The sequence below is a fragment of the Schistocerca serialis genome, chromosome 2, assembly GCF_023864345.2.
Source record: "Schistocerca serialis cubense isolate TAMUIC-IGC-003099 chromosome 2, iqSchSeri2.2, whole genome shotgun sequence".
In the NCBI taxonomy this organism is placed as follows: domain Eukaryota; kingdom Metazoa; phylum Arthropoda; class Insecta; order Orthoptera; family Acrididae; genus Schistocerca; species Schistocerca serialis.
The window spans coordinates 885450867-885472129 of NC_064639.1; the positions used below are offsets into that span (position 1 = coordinate 885450867).

The 21263-nt window shown below is 41.4% G+C and overlaps 1 protein-coding gene across 1 annotated transcript in view; it reads left to right on the top strand.

Annotated features, from left to right (window-relative positions):
• LOC126458216 (probable oligoribonuclease) overlaps positions 1-21263 on the top strand; it is an 81590-nt gene that overhangs the window by 53672 nt on the left and 6655 nt on the right. The window contains exon 5 of the mRNA XM_050095112.1: positions 21117-21243. Within this exon, the coding sequence (XP_049951069.1) occupies positions 21117-21243 (127 nt within the window). The remainder of the gene's footprint in view (positions 1-21116; positions 21244-21263) is intronic.

Sequence of the window (21263 nt, forward strand, 5' to 3'; positions counted from 1 at the left end):
CGTTGGTCTATTGATTAATTAATCGGACGATTTTGAAATGCACCCCTGTTGGTTTATGAACACATTCTAAGTTGATTTCCAATTGAATCATAAGTTGATTTTTGAATGTGTGCATAGTGCATGTGATGTCTCTGCCAGGGGAATCCCCATCACATCTAGAAATAAACTTTACTGCAGACAAAAGGTGATGAACCTATACAAGATGAGCGGGATAAAGCTGAATGGGTGAATGCTAATCACTGTTTATGTGGTTGACTTGGTTTGTGAACGATCAGCATTTTTATAATTACTTGCGACATCCACAGATTCACAGACTACCAGGAATAACAGGTAAGAAAGATTACTTATTATCTTCTTGTTGTATCCAATAAAATTGAAATTTTAACAGAACATTTTTGGCCAGCTTAAATTCTATTCTGGAAGTAGCGTGGAAAACACTTTGGAAGAACACGTAATAATGCCTATCTGGAGAATAAATGCGAGATAACTAAACTGCTGATTGTGGCAGGGTTAGTGAAGTTAACCGGAGAATAAGTTTTGACACTGGAAGGAATAGTAACAGAATTAGTGATGGAAAGATTGTTTTTTAGAACGAGGAAGGAGATGAAACAGTGACATCACACAAATTACGGAAGAATATGACGATTCCAAATTTATATAAAAATTTCATACTACTGTTTTTCGATCTCATGCTTGAGAAGCTGGAGCGTATGAATAAAATGTGAAACTATTTCCTAAAGTCAAGCTTTTTGCTTGTAGTAGGCCAAATAGGCATTTCATATCGGTACTCCGTGAGTTATATTCTATCGTGTTATAAAAATGACCATTTGTGCCAAAAGTCTCATTTATTTGATGTGTGTTACATCTGCTGCAATATTAGGCAGGCCTATTTCGTTTTATCTAACAGACAATGACAAAATACACGTAATCAGATCGAGAAACCACACCAGTCTTGGGTACCATTTGTATTAACAGCTTTTTCAGTATTAGAGAACGACATTCTGTCGTATTTGTTCCAGGCTGCATGCGTTTTTTTGTGTTTGCGAGCATCTACATTTTTTTACAATTATTCAGTAGTGGATTGTCCTAAGCCTTTCAGATAAAATGCACTTAGTTCAACACACTCTGGGCTACAAATTGACATTATTATCACTTAGCTGAATGTATTCTTTAATATATTTTTAATAGTTCAAAGTTATCAGCCACAAATTAAAAAAACCTGTTTTTGAACAGTAGTTTTCCAAAGAAAGATTAATTTCTCAGCTTTAACCTTTTTTTCCTGCTATTACACTGTATAGTATAGTTATTAGAGTATCAACAGTGAGCAGCTCACACTTAAAAAAATACACTATTTTAAAAAATGGATTTTTTTAAAAATTTTCCATTTTGTGGCCTGCAATATCTTTGTGTGGGACCAGATAAAAATCTGAAAAATTCACAGTTAATAGACCTTTATGATATCAAACTTCAGTATAAATTTCCACTTTTAGATTCAATTGGAAGTTATGGGGAAAAAAAATACAAACACGAGTCAAAAATACGTTTTTTAACATCTGCGATATCTGGTAGGCTGATCAAATAAAGTATATCAATTGCATAATGTAACACACCACATTACACTAGCTAATGATTACCACAATGCTGTGGTAATTGTTTCAGCATGATAACAATTGCATCTGCAATCCTATACAAGTCCGATTGTTGTCTTGTCAAAATGGATTTCTGTGGCCTGGAGCTATCAAGTGAATTAAAATACATTCACAGAATTACTGAAGGCTAAAATATGTTATTACTTTCAAATTTTATTTTATTTCCACTTTTCTGACAGTCAAGCATTAACTGCCTTGCAGAACAATGAAGTTATTTTTGTCGGTTTGCTAAAGAAACATGGCTTTTATTAATCTTTTCCACTGATTCATTACAGGTGGTAAAGACAAGCCGTCATGTGAATTACTTTTGAACACATTATCTGAAAACTGTCTTGAATAGCTAAATCGACAGCCAACGTGTAATGGACATATTTTAGATCTGGTAGCCACAAACCGACCAGACCTCATCGACGGTGTCAAGTGTTGAGACAGGGATTAGCGATCATGATGTTGTCGTTACGACTTTGGTTACGAAAGTTAAAAAGTCGGTCAAGAAGGCTAGGAGAGTATTCTTACTAGAAAGAGCAGATAGAGCAGATAAGCAGTTGTTAGCATCCCACTTAGTAAATGAATCGACTTCATTTACTTCTGGTACGATGGATGTGGAAGAATTATGGGCAAATCTGAAACACATTGTAAATCACGCATTGGAGAAGTATGTGCCGAAAAAGTGGGTTACCGACGGAAAAGACCCACCGTGGTTTAACAGCGCAATTCGGAGAATGCTCAGGAAGCAAAGAGTTGCACTCGCGGTACAAGAAAGATCGGGAGAACGAGGACGGGCAAAAGTTAGTAGAGATTCTAGCTGCTGTAAAAAGAGTGATGCGCGAAGCATACAACCACTACCACTGTCATACCTTAGCAAAAGATCTTGCTGAAAACCCAAGAAAATTCTGGTCTTATGTAAAATCGGTAAGCAGGTCGAAGGCTTCCATCCAGTCACTCACTGATCAGTATGACCTGGCAATGGAAGACAGCAAAACGAAAGCTGAAATTTTAAACTTGGCATTTGAGAAATCTTTCACACAGGAGGAGCGTACAAACATACCGCTGTTTGAGTCTCATACAGATTCCCTTATGGAGGACATAGTGATAGACATCCCTGGGGTTGTGAAGCAGCTGAATGGGTTGAAAATAAATAAATCGCCAGGTCCTGATGGGACTCCAATTCAGTTTTACAGAGAGTACTCTACTGCGTTGGCTCCTTACTTAGTCTTTATTTGCATTTTCACAAACGTGGTATGTGCGGTAGGCTATGACGTCACGGTCGACAAAGCTTTCCAGTCCAGATACATTGGGTACACCTGTACCGCCTCGTACAATTGCCACAGTTAGCCAGCCATTACCATGGGAAAATGTATCATTCAAATCAATACTGAAGTTCAGTCTACATCCACAGAAGACAGCGGGTCCATCTAACAATGAATGTGCGGCGACAGATTTTATAGTATTCTTCTTCTTGTCGGCAGCAGATGTTGTCATTTCGACATCTTCTATTGTTTTATATATTGTCTGTCTTGCACGACGACGGTATCTTCTGTAGGGCATCTTGGCAGCGTTCAATCGTGAATCTCTTGCCCAATGTAAAGTCCCAAGCGACTGGAAAAAAGCGCAGGTGACGCCTGTATATAAGAAATGTAGAAGGATGGATCCTCAAACCTACAGACCAATATCCTTAACATCGGTTTGTTGCAGTATTCTCGAACATATTCTCAGTTCGAATATAATGAATTTCCTTGAGACAGAGAAGTTGCTGTCCATGCATCAGCACGGTTTTAGAAAGCATCGCTCCTACGAAATGCAACTCGCCCTTTTTTCACATGATATCTTGCAAACCATGGATGAAAGGTATCAGACGGATGCCATATTCCTTGACTTCCGGAAAGTGTTTGACTCTGTGCCCCACTGCAGACTCCTAACTAAGGTACGAGCATATGGGATTGGTTCCCAAATATGTGAATGGCTTGAAGACTTCTTGACTGGCTTACAAAATTACATTGCAATCTCAATTTCAGTGCTTCGGAAAGTAACATGCGGTGTTTGGTGGAATTAATTTATACTTTCGTAGTATGAATATATGCAGTGTACATGTTAATGCATATCAAAGATCTTTCCAAAACATGGTTTTTTTTTTCCTTGAGTTTTGTTTTCTCGAGTGCAGGGAAGTTCTATGCCGGTGTATATAACCATAACCATTCAAAGGATTGATAATTTTACAGTTCTGAGAAAAAGTATACTATCACTTAACAAGGAAAAAGTTTATTTTCACCTGGGAGAAAGTGTATTTTTAACGGGGAAATCCAGGATTTTTTTTTCCTTGTCCACGAACACACCCTATCTGAATGATTCTTTTATTGAAATGATGTGGAACAAGTCAGTTTACAGGATATGTAAACACGATTAGTGCTAACATTAATGAGAACATTTAATTTTTTAGTCCTACTCATGCGACTACACTTAAAAACAATCATACAACTAAACTTATAAACAAGGTTTTTTTAAAGAAAACTCATTACTTGGAGGACTAGATCAATTATTTAAGAAAAGCCTTTGGAAGAAATGGTCAGTATGACAGAGTCAAGTAGGGCACTACACCCTAAGAGATCTGGCGCTTCTAGTGAGAAAGGACAAACTAAAGGGAAAGTTTTTCTTTCATTTGTAAAAACTGTCACAGACTGCATCAGCAAAGTACTCAAAAAATATGGTATTGATATAGTGTTTAAACCAAAAAGAAAAGCGTGCAGAACCAACTGTTGCACGGATATGTATGTATAAACAGTTCAGCTTGGCGAGTTTGTTCAAATTTGTAACAGCTTTCTGAGTCTAAAGCCTCTGATGATGGCTCCAGGATTGGCTGATGAAACATTGGGTGGAGAACTGTGCCTTGGACAAACAGCCTTACGTCCGTAATTCAGTTTTTTCTCAGCAGCCAGCAACTTCAAGATAACAACGAGGTGCATTCACATTCATATCAAAGCAGTCATTTTTTGGGTTATTTTTCTAGAGTCTTGGTGATCTGTGACACAAAAGAGCAACACCTGTATGTGTGACTGCAATGGATGTCTTATGTGCATTCATCAACTTGTTCAGATACCTGTAGAAAGTAATTAGATCAGACCTCCATATCAGTCACCATATTATTCAAACTAAGACAATTCTCAAAATATATTTTGCTATTGCGTACTGATGCATTACAGTACAATTTTTTCCTTATGTCTATAGTACTGTATAAAGAGACCAATTTACTTCACCTTTTTACACGATACTCTAATTAAAAATTCAGATGGACACAGACTACATATTTTTTTTTTTTTTTTTTTACAACAGTGTACAGGTTTATTGTAAAGACCAACTGTGGGAAAGAAAATTCTGTGCTGTGAAAATATACAATTTTGTTTCCTTTCTCACAGTCAGCTGTAACTATGATAGCAGGGCATTTAAACCATTAGACAAATTATTCCTCCCATATATTCTTTCGTCTTACATATAATTTTACACAAAATTTGTATAAACAACTAAATGCTGTTTTGTTCTCTCCTTCATAGTTTTAACCATAAACAGGACAGTTGTATTTATGGCTTACCAATTTATAATTGGAATACTATCACAGAATCTGAATTGCCTGCAACTTTGTAATCTTACCCATTTGAAGATTAAAACTTGGGAAATACTCGCAGATCCAACACCAAGAGAGGTCTTCCGTACCCCAGATGCCAATGATCCCAACCAATTTATCCATTTATTTTAAGCGACTTCAGTGCCCAGTCGAGGTTTTATTGGCTACAACAATAAAAAAAGGCTCAAGGTCAGCAAGAGGAGGAGGGGGTGGGCAGAGGGATGGTGGGAAACAGACATTGAGAGGGGGATAGGAGGTCATGGACAAAGAGTGAAGATAGGAGAAGATGAAGAGAGATAGGGTGAGGAGAGGGACAAAGGAGGGGGGAGGAAGATGAGATAAACAAAGAGAGGGGAAAGGAGGATATGAAGAGAGAGGAGGGAGAAGGGGATCAGGACTATATCCAACGCCCATACATATTTAGCAATTGTGAAGCATTGTCAGGTTTGCTAGTGTATTTGTAAAAGAGCAGAAGACGTGTATGATATTACTGTGTTAGTCTGAATATAAGCTTGCACGTTTCAAGTTTAAGAAGGGGGTAAAAAAAAAAGGATAGGAACTTGGTAGAGAAAAATTTGTCATATTCCCCATTTATTAAACCGGTTCATAATAGTGTCATTTTTAATCACATCTTTTTATGTTGTAATACAAGCCTTCTAATCAATCTTCACTGATGTTACTGTTAACTACTGGTATTTGGTTTATATTTGTAGTATTATCACTCTGCTCCCAAAGTACATTGTCCGTGATACCATCCAGGGAAATGGGCAAGCAGCACTACTTGAACCAATTTATGTTACTGAGCACTGCAAAGAGAGTAAATCCACTCGCATGTAAGGCTGACTGATGGCTTTTTAATCTTACCAGATGATGCAGGTACACAGTCTACATCTAGAAACCAGTCAGAATAGTATTTTCAGACACGATCTTGTTTACAATGGCAAAACACCTGCAGTTTTTCACTCACACCTTCTGGTATAACGATTAGATCTGTCTGCAATGCAGTATCTAAAGAAAGAGCACTACAGTCGAACCTTTTTATGGTGCAAAAATATACCATCGTTTGTAGAGTCTGTGACGATGCTCGCCTGCTTTATTTCTTCGTTTGTTGTCCTCGATGTCGATGTACTGCATTGCTACACTGGCTGAAAAATGGGGTGTGAAAGTCAAGATACGGACTACTTTAAATGATATAGATGAAAGGTGCACATTCGCATTTCACAGATTGTTACGAAGCAAGCAGGGATATTTTTACTTCCCTTCTTGTTTTGCCATCTGCCTCCTTAAAATCCATATTTTCATTTTTTTTCATTTTTGAATTTAGCATTAGCATACATGAATATAAGAGAAAGGTTGGCCCTCAGTTTTAAAAAATATAACACCAGATCTAATTTTGTGCTTAATTTGTGTATGTAATGGATTCTATACTTTATTTTGACTATTCCTAGTTACTGTCTTTTGTTATAGGGTGAAATTAGTAATTGTTTCGTAACTTAAATTCCATTGTTGACTTAAAACAAGTAGAAATTCTGTACTACTTAGAAACATTTGGAAAACGAAATACTAGTGATCTTAAAGTATCTATTTGGCTCTATTTAAAAACATGTTAGCAAAATCCAGTTCTTCATTAATTCCAAAGTAATTAACAGTTTTGTCAAAAGTATTGTTTGCATACTTATATTTGTTAATTTCATGGTTTAATGGACTAACTCTAGTAGTAGAAGAAACTGTTAAAAAGAAACAATTTTTTGATGTATTCAGTTAATCAAATGAGTTAGGTTTTAATTGTAATTTCTGTAAATTAAACTTCGAACAATGTGTAGTTTCAGCACCTATTGATGATATGTAAGGGCCTTGTTTTTGGTCATGAGACCGTCAGTCCACGGCCAAGTTTGACGAGGAACCTGTGTTAGTTAGAATGACAGCAATGCTTCAACTTAACAGTGTAATAAATCTTACACAATTAGGCCGTGTGTTAAAACAGTGACAGTGTCTGCTCCATACGTACCTTTCTATTCTTCAAGAACTTTGAACTTCGTGGTTAGGCTTTTACTGCTCGTAGCTGATTCAACAGTAAACTATTGTAGCAATATGTGGATGTTCGCCTATTAAAGAGGCTTATCAAAAGTTAAACATAGTGCACTGTGTCATATTGGGAGTTGTGAAAAGTGAAAGTAAAATACAGTGAAATGCAACTGTGCCTCTGTTGGCTACATCATTTAAAGTAGTCTGTGTTGTACTTCCGCAACCCATTTTTCAGCCCGTGTAGCAACGAGTACATAGACACCGAGGACAACAAACGATGAAATAAACAAAGCAGGCTGAGCACCATCACATATGGTGCCCTGGGTGAGGAATATTGTTTGTAGTCACAATAAAAATACAACTCGCGAATTTTGAACAGTGAACTCAACAGCGGTTTACAGTGCAGCGGTGCAACAGCCAATCAGTGCATGGGTTGTGTAGAAGAGAGAGAGAAACTTTGTGATGGCAATAGTAGGAAGGTGGAGGTTTTGGAGAAACAATGTGTTGAAAGTAGGGTTGAACTTAAGAACCAAATTGATCAGATTGAAAATGATTTAGAAACAGAGATAGAAACCAAGTTTGCGTTAGTGGTAGGGGAAAAACTGGTAAAAGTAAATAAAAATGTAGATTCAAAATTGGTTGAAATAGAGAAAAAAGTCGAAGAGGTAACAAATCTAAAGCATAGTGTAAGTGACAGTTGGTCTGATTCTGACAGCAATGGTAATGATGATGGCAGTGATGAATCTAGTGGGGATGAGGTTGAGGTATTTGAATTTATAATTGATAATGATGCCAAGGTAATCCCGTTACTGATTTCCAGGTGGAGCTTCAAGGAATCCTCAGAACCTTAGGCCCCCTACAAAACCTTTCACCTGACTTCATCCACCTCCTGACCCCACCGACACCCCGCACCCCTACCTTCTACCTTCTTCCTAAAATTCACAAACCCAATCATCCCGGCCGCCCCATTGTAGGTGGTTACCAAGCCCCCACAGAACGTATCTCTGCCTACGTAGATCAACACCTTCAACCCATTACATGCAGTCTCCCATCCTTCATCAAAGACACCAACCACTTTCTCAAACACCTGGAATCCTTACCCAATCCGTTACCCCCGGAAACCATCCTTGTAACCATTGATGCCACTTCCTTATACACAAATATCCCGCATGTCCAGGGCCTCGCTGCGATGGAGCACTTCCTTTCACGCCGATCACCTGCCACCCTACCTAAAACCTCTTTCTTCATTACCTTAGCCAGCTTCATCCGGACCCACAACTTCTTCACTTTTGAAGGCCAGACATACCAACAATTAAAGGGAACAGCCATGGGTACCAGGATGGCCCCTTCGTACGACAATCTATTCATGGGTCGCTTAGAGGAAGCCTTCTTGGTTACCCAGGCCAGCCAACCCAAAGTTTGGTACAGATTTATTGATGACATCTTCATGATCTGGACTCACAGTGAAGAAGAACTCCAGAATTTCCTCTCCAACCTCAACTCATTTGGTTCCATCAGATTCACCTGGTCCTACTCCAAATCCCATGCCACTTTCCTTGATGTTGACCTCCACCTGTCCAATGGCCAGCTTCACACGTCCGTCCACATCAAACCCACCAACAAGCAACAGTACCTCCATTACGACAGCTGCCACCCATTCCACATCAAACGGTCCCTTCCCTACAGCCTAGGTGTTCGTGGCAAACGAATCTGCTCCAGTCCGGAATCCCTGAAGCATTACACCAACAACCTGACAACAGCTTTCGCATCCCGCAACTACCCTCCCGGCATGGTACAGAAGCAAATAACCAGAGCCACTTCCTCATCCTCTCAAACCCAGAACCTCCCACAGAAGAACCACAAAAGTGCCCCACGTGTGACAGGATACTTTCCGGGACTGGATCAGGTTCTGAATGTGGCTCTCCAGCAGGGATACGACTTCCTCAAATCCTGGCCTGAAATGAGATCCATCCTTCATGAAATCCTCCCCACTCCACCAAGAGTGTCTTTCCGCCGTCCACCTAACCTTCGTAACCTCTTAGTTCATCCCTATGAAATCCCCAAACCACCTTCCCTACCCTCTGGCTCCTACCCTTGTAACCACCCCCGGTGTAAAACCTGTCCCATACACCCTCCCACCACCACCTACTCCAGTCCTGTAACCCGGAAGGTGTACACGATCAGAGGCAGAGCCACGTGTGAAAGCACCCACGTGATCTACCAACTGACCTGCCTACACTGTGACGCATTCTATGTGGGAGTGACCAGCAACAAACTGTCCATTCGCATGAATGGACACAGGCAGACAGTGTTTGTTGGTAATGAGGATCACCCTGTGGCTAAACATGCCGTGGTGCACGGCCAGCACATCTTGGCACAGTGTTACACCGTCCAGGTTATCTGGATACTTCCCACTAACACCAACCTATCCGAACTCCGGAGATGGGAACTTGCTCTTCAATATATCCTCTCTTCCCGTTATCCACCAGGCCTCAATCTCCGCTAATTTCAAGTTGCCGCCACTCATACCTCACCTGTCATTCAACAACATCTTTGCCTCTGCACTTCTGCCTCGACTGACATCTCTGCCCAAACTCTTTGTCTTTAAATATGTCTGCTTGTGTCTGTATATGTGTGGATGGATATGCTTCTGTGTGCGAGTGTATACCCGTCCTTTTTTCCCCCTAAGGTAAGTCTTTCCGCTCCCGGGATTGGAATGACTCGTTACCCTCTCCCTTAAAACCCACATCCTTTCGTCTTTCCCTCTCATTCCCTCTTTCCTGATGAGGCAACAGTTTGTTGCGAAAGCTTGAATTTTGTGTGTATGTTTGTGTTTGTTTGTGTGTCTGTCGACCTGCCAGCACTTTCATTTGGTAAGTCACTACATCTTTGTTTTTAGATATATTTTTCCTACGTGGAATGTTTCCCTCTATTATAACCATATCGTTAATTTGAACCCAAAAATTACGTTTATTATTGTCACTGTTGCATTTTGAAATCTTTCCAGTCGTCTTATTTTCTCTTTCTGTTTTTACCAGTAGTCTCACTTTGTATTCACCTTCCCCTTTTTACTATAATACAATTTTATCCCGCCTATATATACCCAATAATACGTAACCCACTTCCAAACCATAACCAAAAAAATTTTTATTTTCCGCTTTCATCACTACCGCTGCTATAAAATTCACCGTTTCTAGTTCAATAACAGCTGCTTTCACGGAGTAAACAACCATTTCGGCGAGTTCTAATTACTTTCACTTTATTTCCACTTCCGTTTTTCGCTCATCACTGATCATTTTTAGCCGCTCCCCACAGGTTTTAACGTCATTATTTCTTCGTCAGACTATTGTTAACCCCATTTTCGTAATCTTTCACCACAACACCACTCCTTTTAATACATTTACACGTTTTTTCGAAATTTTCTCGAATTTCTCCGTCCTTTTACGTGTTTTAGCGGCAACACAACCACCTAACCTTCATGCACATCGCTGTCTACCAACCCAAGTTCACCACAGGATCAACTTAACCATCACTTTTTCGCCTTTTTTCATACCAGATCTCCAGTTACTTTCTAGTTCACCCTTATCTCTCCCCATATATATATATATATATACACTCCTGGAAATTGAAATAAGAACACCGTGAATTCATTATTCATTGTCCCAGGAAGGGGAAACTCTATTGACACATTCCTGGGGTCAGATACATCACATGATCACACTGACAGAACCACAGGCACATAGACACAGGCAACAGAGCATGCACAATGTCGGCACTAGTACAGTGTATATCCACCTTTCGCAGCAATGCAGGCTGCTATTCTCCCATGGAGACGATCGTAGAGATGCTGGATGTAGTCCTGTGGAACGGCTTGCCATGCCATTTCCACCTGGCACCTCAGTTGGACCAGCGTTCGTGCTGGACGTGCAGACCGCGTGAGACGACGCTTCATCCAGTCCCAAACATGCTCAATGGGGGACAGATCCGGAGATCTTGCTGGCCAGAGTAGTTGACTTACACCTTCTAGAGCATGTTGGGTGGCACGGGATACATGCGGACGTACATTGTCCTGTTGGAACAGCAAGTTCCCTTGCCGGTCTAGGAATGGTAGAACAATGGGTTCGATGACGGTTTGGATGTGTCCCCTCGACGATCACTAGTGGTGTACGGCCAGTGTAGGAGATCGCTCCCCACACCATGATGCCGGGTGTTGGCCCTGTGTGCCTCGGTCGTATGCAGTCCTGATTGTGGCGCTCACCTGCACGGCGCCAAACACGCATACGACCATCATTGGCACCAAGGCAGAAGCGACTCTCATCGCTGAAGACGACACGTCTCCATTCGTCCCTCCATTCACGCCTGTCGCAACACCACTGGAGGCGGGCTGCACGATGTTGGGGCGTGAGCGGAAGACGGCCTAACGGTGTGCGGGACCGTAGCCCAGCTTCATGGAGACGGTTGCGAATGGTCCTCGCCGATACCCCAGGAGCAACAGTGTCCCTAATTTGCTGGGAAGTGGCGGTGCGGTCCCCTACGGCACTGCGTAGGATCCTACGGTCTTGGCGTGCATCCGTGCGTCGCTGCGGTCCGGTCCCAGGTCGACGGGCACGTGCACCTTCCGCCGACCACTGGCGACAACATCGATGTACTGTGGAGACCTCACGCCCCACGTGTTGAGCAATTCGGCGGTACGTCCACCTGGCCTCCCGCATGCCCGCTATACGCCCTCGCTCAAAGTCTGTCAACTGCACATACGGTTCACGTCCACGCTGTCGCGGCATGCTACCAGTGTTAAAGACTGCTATGGAGCCCGTATGCCACGGCAAACTGGCTGACACTGACGGCGGTGGTGCACAAATGCTGCGCAGCTAGCGCCATTCGACGGCCAACACCGCGGTTCCTGGTGTGTCCGCTGTGCCGTGCGTGTGATCATTGCTTGTAAAGCCCGGCTCATGTTACACTTTCCACCTTCTAATACCACGTCACCCTCACAACACCCCCACAACGACCCCATTAAGTTTTATTTACATTCCTTCCGCAAACATGCCTTCACCCTAGCCAGATTACGCTCGCATATTTTATTTTCTCAGGCTTGTCTGACATTTGGCATAACCCCCAAAGGCCTCACACTTAAAGTTCCCATCTCTGGCTGCAACACTTCTTTCCATCAGTCCCTGTACCAGTTCCAAACTGAACAATCCATTGCCCTCATCCACCTAATCCTTCACCTACACATCAACTCAGCCAATGAACACACCCGTCAACTCCTATCCTTAATAAAAGTCCTCAATCTTTCCTCTCCCACATCCACACTGGCTATTCAGAGCATCCTCCTACAGGCCAACCGCAAATTAGAACAACATGCCACCCTTCACCTCAAAAAACTATCCAATCTCCTGGTTTCCCACCTCCGGAAAGGCAACTCACTCACCCTTCAAAATTTTTCCAGCAAACCTCAACCACCTCTCATTGCACACAAACCCAGTCTCTTCCATCTACTCAGTCTCCCACTTCCAGCTCCACTCCCTCCAAAACCTCAAAATTCGAATCAACACAATCTGGCACCACAACACCCTAATTCAGTAGTTAACCTTTCCTCCAAACCTCTCTCCCAATCCGAAACCTCTGTCCTATCCAAAGGCCTCACGTTCAGCCCCACTCCCAGATTCAACCAAACAGCCCTCGTCAAAGATTTACTGTCCTACACTCGTACTCTCTGCTGGAAGTATCACTTTGCCACGAAGAAAAATGATCCTAATCCTACCCCTAATGATCCAACTCCCCAAGACACTATCCAAATTGAACCCTGCCTGGAACAGTTCCGTCCTCCGTCACAGCGGGACCCACCTCCTCTTCCTCAAAATCACCCTCTCCAAACCTTCCAGGAATTTCTGACTTCCAGCCTTGCCTCTCAATCCTTCTTAAAAAACCTTAATCCTACTCCCAACATCACCACTGCTGAAGCCCAGGCTATCCGTGATCTGAAGGCTGACTGGTCCATCGTCATCCTTCCGGCGGACAAGGGTTCCACGACCGTGGTACTTGATCGTCGGGAGTATGTGGCTGAGGGACTGCGTCAGCTTTCAGACAACACCACATACAAAGTTTGCCAAGGTAATCCCATTCCTGATGTCCAGGCGGAGCTTCAAGGAATCCTCAGAACCTTAGGCCCCCTACAAAACCCTTCACCTGACTCCATCCACCTCCTGACCCCACCGACACCCCGCACCCCTACCTTCTACCTACCTCCTAAAATTCACAAACCCAATCATCCCGGCCGCCCCATTGTAGCTGATTACCAAGCCCCCACAGAACGTATCTCTGCCTACGTAGGTCAACACCTTCAACCCATTACGTGCAGTCTCCCATCCTTCATCAAAGACACCAACCACTTTCTCGAACGCCTGGAATCCTTACCCAATCCGTTACCCCCAGAAACCATCCTTGTAACCATTGATGCCACTTCCTTATACACAAATATCCAGCACGTAAAGGGCCTCACTGCGATGGAGCACTTCCTTTCACGCCGATCACCTGCCACCCTACCTAAAACCTCTTTCCTCATTACCTTAGCCAGCTTCATCCTGACCCACAACTTCTTCACTTTTGAAGGCCAGACATACCAACAATTAAAGGGAACAGCCATGGGTACCAGGATGGCCCCCTCGTACGCCAACCTATACATGGGTCGCTTAGAGGAAGCCTTCTTGGTTACCCAGGCCTGCCAACCCAAAGTTTGGTACAGATTTATTGATGACATCTTCATAATCTGGGCTCACAGTGAAGAAGAACTCCAGAATTTCCTCTCCAACCTCAACTCATTTGGTTCCATCAGATTCACCTGGTCCTACTCCAAATCCCATGCCACTATCCTTGATGTTGACCTCCACCTGTCCAATGGCCAGCTTCACACGTCCGTCCACATCAAACCCACCAACAAGCAACAGTACCTCCATTACGACAGCTGCCACCCATTCCACATCAAACGGTCCCTTCCCTACAGCCTAGGTCTTCGTGGCAAACGAATCTGCTCCAGTCCGGAATCCCTGAAGCATTACACCAACAACCTGACAACAGCTTTCGCATCCCGCAACTACCCTCCCAGCCTGGTACAGAAGCAAATAACCAGAGCCACTTCCTCATCCTCTCAAACCCAGAACCTCCCACAGAAGAACCACAAAGTGCCCCACTTGCGACAGGATACTTTCCGGGACTGGATCAGATTCTGAATGTGGCTCTCCAGCAGGGATATGATTTCCTCAAATCCTGCCCTGAAATGAGATCCATCCTTCATGAAATCCTCCCCACTCCACCAAGAGTGTCTTTCCGCCGTCCACCTAACCTTCGTAACCTCTTAGTTCATCCCTATGAAATCCCCAAACCACCTTCCCTACCCTCTGGCTCCTACCCTTGTAACCGCCCCCGGTGTAAAACCTGTCCCATGCACCCTCCCACCACCACCTACTCCAGTCCTGTAACCCGGAAGTGTACACGATCAGAGGCAGAGCCACGTGTGAAAGCACCCACGTGATCTACCAACTGACCTGCCTACACTGTGACGCATTCTATGTGGGAATGACCAGCAACAAACTGTCCATTCGCATAAATGGACACAGGCAGACAGTGTTTGTTGGTAATGAGGATCACCCTGTGGCTAAACATGCCTTGGTGCACGGCCAGCACATCTTGGCACAGTGTTACACCGTCCGGGTTATCTGGATACTTCCCACTAACACCAACCTATCCGAACTCCGGAGATGGGAACTTGCTCTTCAATATATCCTCTCTTCCCATTATCCACCAGGCCTCAATCTCCGCTAATTTCAAGTTGCCGCCACTCATACCTCATCTGTCATTCAACAACATCTTTGCCTCTGCACTTCTGCCTCGACTGACATCTCTGCCCAAACTCTTTGTCTTTAAATATGTCTGCTTGTGTCTGTATATGTGTGGATGGATATGCTTCTGTGTGCGAGTGTATACCCGTCCTTTTTTCCCCCTAAGGTAAGTCTTTCCACTCCCGGGATTGGAATGACTCCTTACCCTCTCCCTTAAAACCCACATCCTTTCGTCTTTCCCTCTCCTTCCCTCTTTCCTGATGAGGCAACAGTTTGTTGCGAAAGCTTGAATTTTGTGTGTATGTTTGTGTTTGTTTGTGTGTCTGTCGACCTGCCAGCACTTTCATTTGGTAAGTCACTACATCTTTGTTTTTAGATACAGCTTTGTTTTTAGATATTCAGGGTGATTCAAAAAGAATACCACAACTTTAAAAATGTGTATTTAATGAAAGAAACATAATATAACCTTCTGTTATACATCATTACAAAGAGTATTTAAAAAGGTTTTTTTTTCACTCAAAAACAAGTTCAGAGATGTTCAGTATGTCCCCCTCCAGACACACGAGCAATATCAACCCGATACTCCAACTCGTTCCACACTCTCTGTAGCATATCAAGCGGAACAGTTTGGATAGCTGCTGTTATTTCTCGTTTCAAATCATCAATGGTGGCTGGGTGAGGTGGCCGAAACACCATATCCTTAACATACCCCCATACGAAAAAATCGCAGGGGGTAAGATCAGGGCTTCTTGGAGGCTAGTGATGAAGTGCTCTGTCACGGGCTGCCTGGCGGCCGATCCATCGCCTCGGATAGTTGACGTTCAGGTAGTTACGGACAGATAAGTGCCAATGTGGTGGCGTTCCATCCTGCTGAAATATGAATTGTTGTGCTTCTTGTTCGAGCTGAGGGAACAGCCAATTCTCTAACATCTCCAGATACTGTAGTCCAGTTACAGTAGCACCTTCGAAGAAAAAGGGACCAAAAACTTTATGGCTGAAATGGCACAGAATACGTTCACCTTAGGCGAGTCACGTTCATACTGAGTTGTTTCCCGCAGATTCTCAGTGCCCCATATACAGACATTGTGACGGTTGACTTTCCCGTTAGTGTGGAAAGTTGCTTCATCACTAAACATGATCTTTGAAATGAAAGATTCATCTGTTTCCATTTGAGAAAGGATAAAATCACAGAAACCGATTCTTTTAATCTTATCAGCTGCAGACAGTGCTTGAACCAATTTCAGACGATAAGGTTTCATAACTAACCTTTTTCGTAGGACTCTCCATACAGTTGACTGTGGAATTTGCAGCTCTATGCTAGCTCTGCGAGTCGATTTTCCTGGGCTGCGAACAAATGCTTGCTGGATGCGTGCTACATTTTCATCACTCGTTCTCGGCTGTCCAGAACTTTTCCCTTTGCACAAACACCCATTCTCTGTAAACTGTTTATACCAACGTTTAATACACCACCTATCACGAGGTTTAACACCATACTTCGTTCGAAATGCATGCTGAACAACTGTCGTCGATTCACTTCTGCCGTACTCAATAACACAAAAAGCTTTCTGCTGAGTGGTCACCATCTTAGCATCAACTGATGCTGACGCCTAGTCAACAGCGCCTCAAGCGAACAAATGTACAACTAAATTAAACTTTATAGCTCCCTTAATTCGCCGACAGCTAGTGCTTAGCTCTGCCTTTTGTCGTTGCAGAGTTTTAAATTCCTAAAGTTGTGGTATTCTTTTTGAATCACCCTGTATTTTTCCCACGTGGAATGTTTCCCTCTATTATATTCATATATATATATACAGGGTGTTACAAAAAGGTACGTCCAAACTTTCAGGAAACATTCCTCATGCACAAATAAAGAAAAGATGTTATGTGGACATGTGTCCGGAAACGCTTAATTTCCATGTTAGAGCTCATTTTAGTTTCGTCCACCTACACTCAATGGAGCACGTTATCATGGTTTCATACAGGATACTCTACATGTGCTGCTAGAACATGTGCCTTTACAAGTACGACACAACATGTGGTTCATGCACAATGGAGCTCCTGCACATTTCAGTCGAAGTGTTCGTACGCTTCTCAACAACAGATTCGGTGACCAATGGATTGGTACAAGTGGACCAATTCCATGGCCTCCATGCTCTCCTGACCTCAACCCTCTTGACTTTCATTTATGGGGGCATTTGAAAGCTCTTGTCTACGCAACCCCGATACCAAATGTAGAGACTCTTCGTGCTCGTATTGTGGACGGCTGTGATACAATACGCCTTTCTCCAGGGCTGCATCAGCGCATCAGGGATTCCATGCAATGGAGGGTGGATGCATGTATCCTCGCTAACGGAAGACATTTTGAATATTTCCTGTAACAAAGTGTTTGAAGTCACGCTGGTACGTTCTGTTGCTGTGTGTTTCCATTCCATGATTCATGTGATTTGAAGAGAAGCAACAAAATGAGCTCTAACATGGAAAGTAAGCGTTTCCGGACACATGTCCACATAACAATTTTCTTTCTTTGTGTGTGAGGAATGTTTCCTGAAAGTTTGGCTGTACCTTTTTGTAACACCCTGTATGGTATGGTATGTTAGTCATAAGTAATGTAATCATAAGAGAATGGAAGAAAATAAAGTGGTTCTGTTAAAGAATTTATGTCAGACAAAGAGGTAAGGTAAACTGAAAATGAAAGATGTCAACATATGTAGAGAATAATTAACATCTGAAGTAATCAGCTCATGTGTGAAATTAGTATAATTTGGTGCAGCAGCAGAGGCAATATGTAGTTTAAACAATCTTAAATATGAGATCTGAGAAAATATATAGTATATAGAAATATAGAAGTGTGTCATGGTACAGCCTTGTCTAACATAAAGAAATTACAACTTTAAACATTGTTGCCTTGGAGTAATGTTTGGAAAGAATAAGCAAGGTTTATACATCACCATTCAGGCTATAATGTCAAGCAAATAATAGTTTTTCTAAGTGATAATTTTGTCTGATCAGTAATGAGAGTTGTTTGCCTTAGCATAAGGAAGTGTGAAGTGATTTTCAGTTGAGTCAGTTTTGCACTGAATAAGCAGAGCAGGTGTTACTTATTAGATAATGAAACAATAATGAAATAATAAAACAATGAATAATGTTAGGGTCTTAATGGTTGGGGAGCTTGTCTCTGCCGTAGGGATATTTTTTGAGAATACACTCCACTAGCTAACAAGGTAAGAAATGTAAGTGAAATAATGGAGTTGACAGACATGATTAATGAAAAAGATAACTGTATGCAAATAAATGTGGTGTACCTATCTTGATGATCTATTGTTGAACTAGGCAACATTGGGTACTTTGTTATTGTGCAATTCATGACACTGCAGCTGGGAATGAGAGCTTAACAGAAAGAGTAATATTTTTGTGAGGTACAAATCATCTAACACTGCATTATTAGACCTATATATTATCTAAAAAAACTTATGTTTGTGTTCTGAGGAGTTATGAGCTTGAAGTGGTAGTACTGGAACAAAGAACAATAAATTTGCTATTAATGAGGCTTATTGAAAGTTAAACAATAGTGCACTGGCCATATAACTGTGTAATACTGGGGGCTGTGAAAAGTGAAAGTAAAAGACAGCGAAACACAAATGTGCCTCTGTCGGCTACATCATTTAAAGCAGTCTGTTGTACTTTCACTACCCATTTTTCAGCCAGTGTAGCAACGCAGTAAGTCGACACCGAGGACAACAAACGAAGAAATAAACAAAGCAGACTGAGCACTGTCACAACCCCCCAATAATACACAGTTTTATGGCCAGTGCACTATTGTTTAACTTGCAATAAGTCTCAGTTTGCGGGCAAACCTCCACATACTGCTACAATAGTTTACTATTGAACATCTGTGGGCAGTAAAAACCTTACCACAAAGTTCACAGTTCCTAAAGAACAGAAAGGTACGTATGGAGCAGACACTATCATTGTTTTAACACATGGCCTAAATTTGTAACACTTATTTCACAGTTAAGTTGATGCAATGTTGTCATTCTAACCAAAGGCAGGTTCCTCGTCTGAAACTCTGCTGCAGACTGACTTTCTCGGGACCAAAACCTTATATATCCTCACAATAATAGGTGCTGAAACTACACATTGTTCGAAGTTTAATTTACAGAAATTACAATTAAAACTTAACTCATTAAATCAACTGAATACATCGAAAAATTGGTTGTTTTTCATAGTTTCTTCTGCTACGAGGGTTAAGCCAAATTATTTTTTTAAATCGTGAAATTAACATATATAGTTACGCAGACAATATTTTTGTCAAAACTGTTAATTACTTTGGAATTAATGAAGGGCGGGTTTTGCTAACATGTTTTCGAATAGAGCCCAATATCTCCTTTAAGAATAGTATTAGTTGTTCCTCCTAATGTTTATACTTAGTGTAGACTTCATACTTGTTTATAGGTCAACAATAGAATTTAAGTTACGAAACAATTACTGATTTCGCACTATAGTGAAAGATACTAACTAGGAATAGTGAAAATAAATTAGAAAATCAATTGCATACATATAACTAAAAATTAGATCTAGTGTTATATTCTTTAAAACTGAGGGCTGACCTTTCTTTCTCTTTTTTGAAAATACAGATTATACTCGCATATGTTAGTGGTAATTAGTTAAAAGTGAAAAAACGGATTTAAGGAGCCAGATGTCAAAACAAGAGGGGAAGTAAAAATATCCCAGCTTGCTTCATCACAAGTAACACAGACAACCTGCACCCTAATTTTTCATGGCCACATTGTGGGGATACTGGAAATGTAGTTCACTTCAATGGAAGGAGCTTATTACTGCGAAAATGAAAATTTTCTAAAGATTGTACAATAAACATCAGATGACTGGAACTGTTACCTCAAATGGTTTAACCCAGGATTGCAACATGATCATTGTTGAGAAGAGCCAATACCTACATTTTTTCTGTAAATTTATGCACAGATTTTAGGGGTCTCTATTGAACTATTCTGCAAGGAAGCTGTGTCTTATGTAAGCATTTATTCTCTGCAGACTGTGGTGAATTGCAGAATTGAGGGAACTTGCTATTATGATTCCATTATGAGTTGTTTTCTTCCAATTTACTCATGAGGACAAGAGTGCCTACATACCTTTAAAAATTCTAAATTAATATCCTTTAACCTCTGTAAACCCTATGTTCTGGTATGTACAGGATGTTAACTAGGTACACAATGTCAACAAATACTTGAAAATGGTATCACAATACTGTCGACACTCATGATTGACAGTTTCCTTCATAACTTACCTGTGATGCCCCTTGATTCAGCCGCATGTGAACCTGTATGATTGTTTTACTTTATATGTTGGCTCATTGTAATTAAAAAACAATTTGGTTTTGATGTTTAATTATTATTTTTTAATCATTTGTTACCACTGTTTGCTTTCAGTAAAAAAGGATCGTTATGATTTTCTGTATTTGTGACCCGTTTCTTAATTTCACTTCATACCGCTTCAGATTAAGACAGAACTAGAGATCCTTGTGCCTTCCTTTTGATAACAGGGACTTAACTGAGCATTCTATGACAATGAGATCGCAGATATGAAGTTATCAATGTATACCATGGAAAGCAAGGATTCCTTTGCCCACACAGAAACACAGCTAATGGCATTGTGGCATGAGTTTCTGTTCAGAATGAAATGTTATACTACATTTTTCAACAATCCTTAATCCTACCCTGTTCTTGCTGAGTGATTGTTCGGCTCTGATTACTTATGAAATGTCACACAACATACCAATAAAGCGTAATGCATATTTGAGAAGTATGGCTTGTGTTAGAGAGTTTAAAATAGCACCTTTATTTTGTATCAGTAAATTTCTGTGTGTGTGTGTGTGTGTGTGTGTGTGTGTGTGTGTGTGTGTAATTCAGTGGAAGTAGTTGTATAATATTGCTGTCAAGGAACATGACTGTTTTTTTTTTTTTTTTTTCTTTATAGGGAAATGCCCAGTTGCAGGCAATACTATTTATATGGATCGTTTATTCCTTCAATATCATATGCCAGAAGTGAATAACTATCTACACTACAGAAATGTGGATGTTTCATCACTTAAAGAGCTATGCAGGTTTGAGCAAAATACTTACT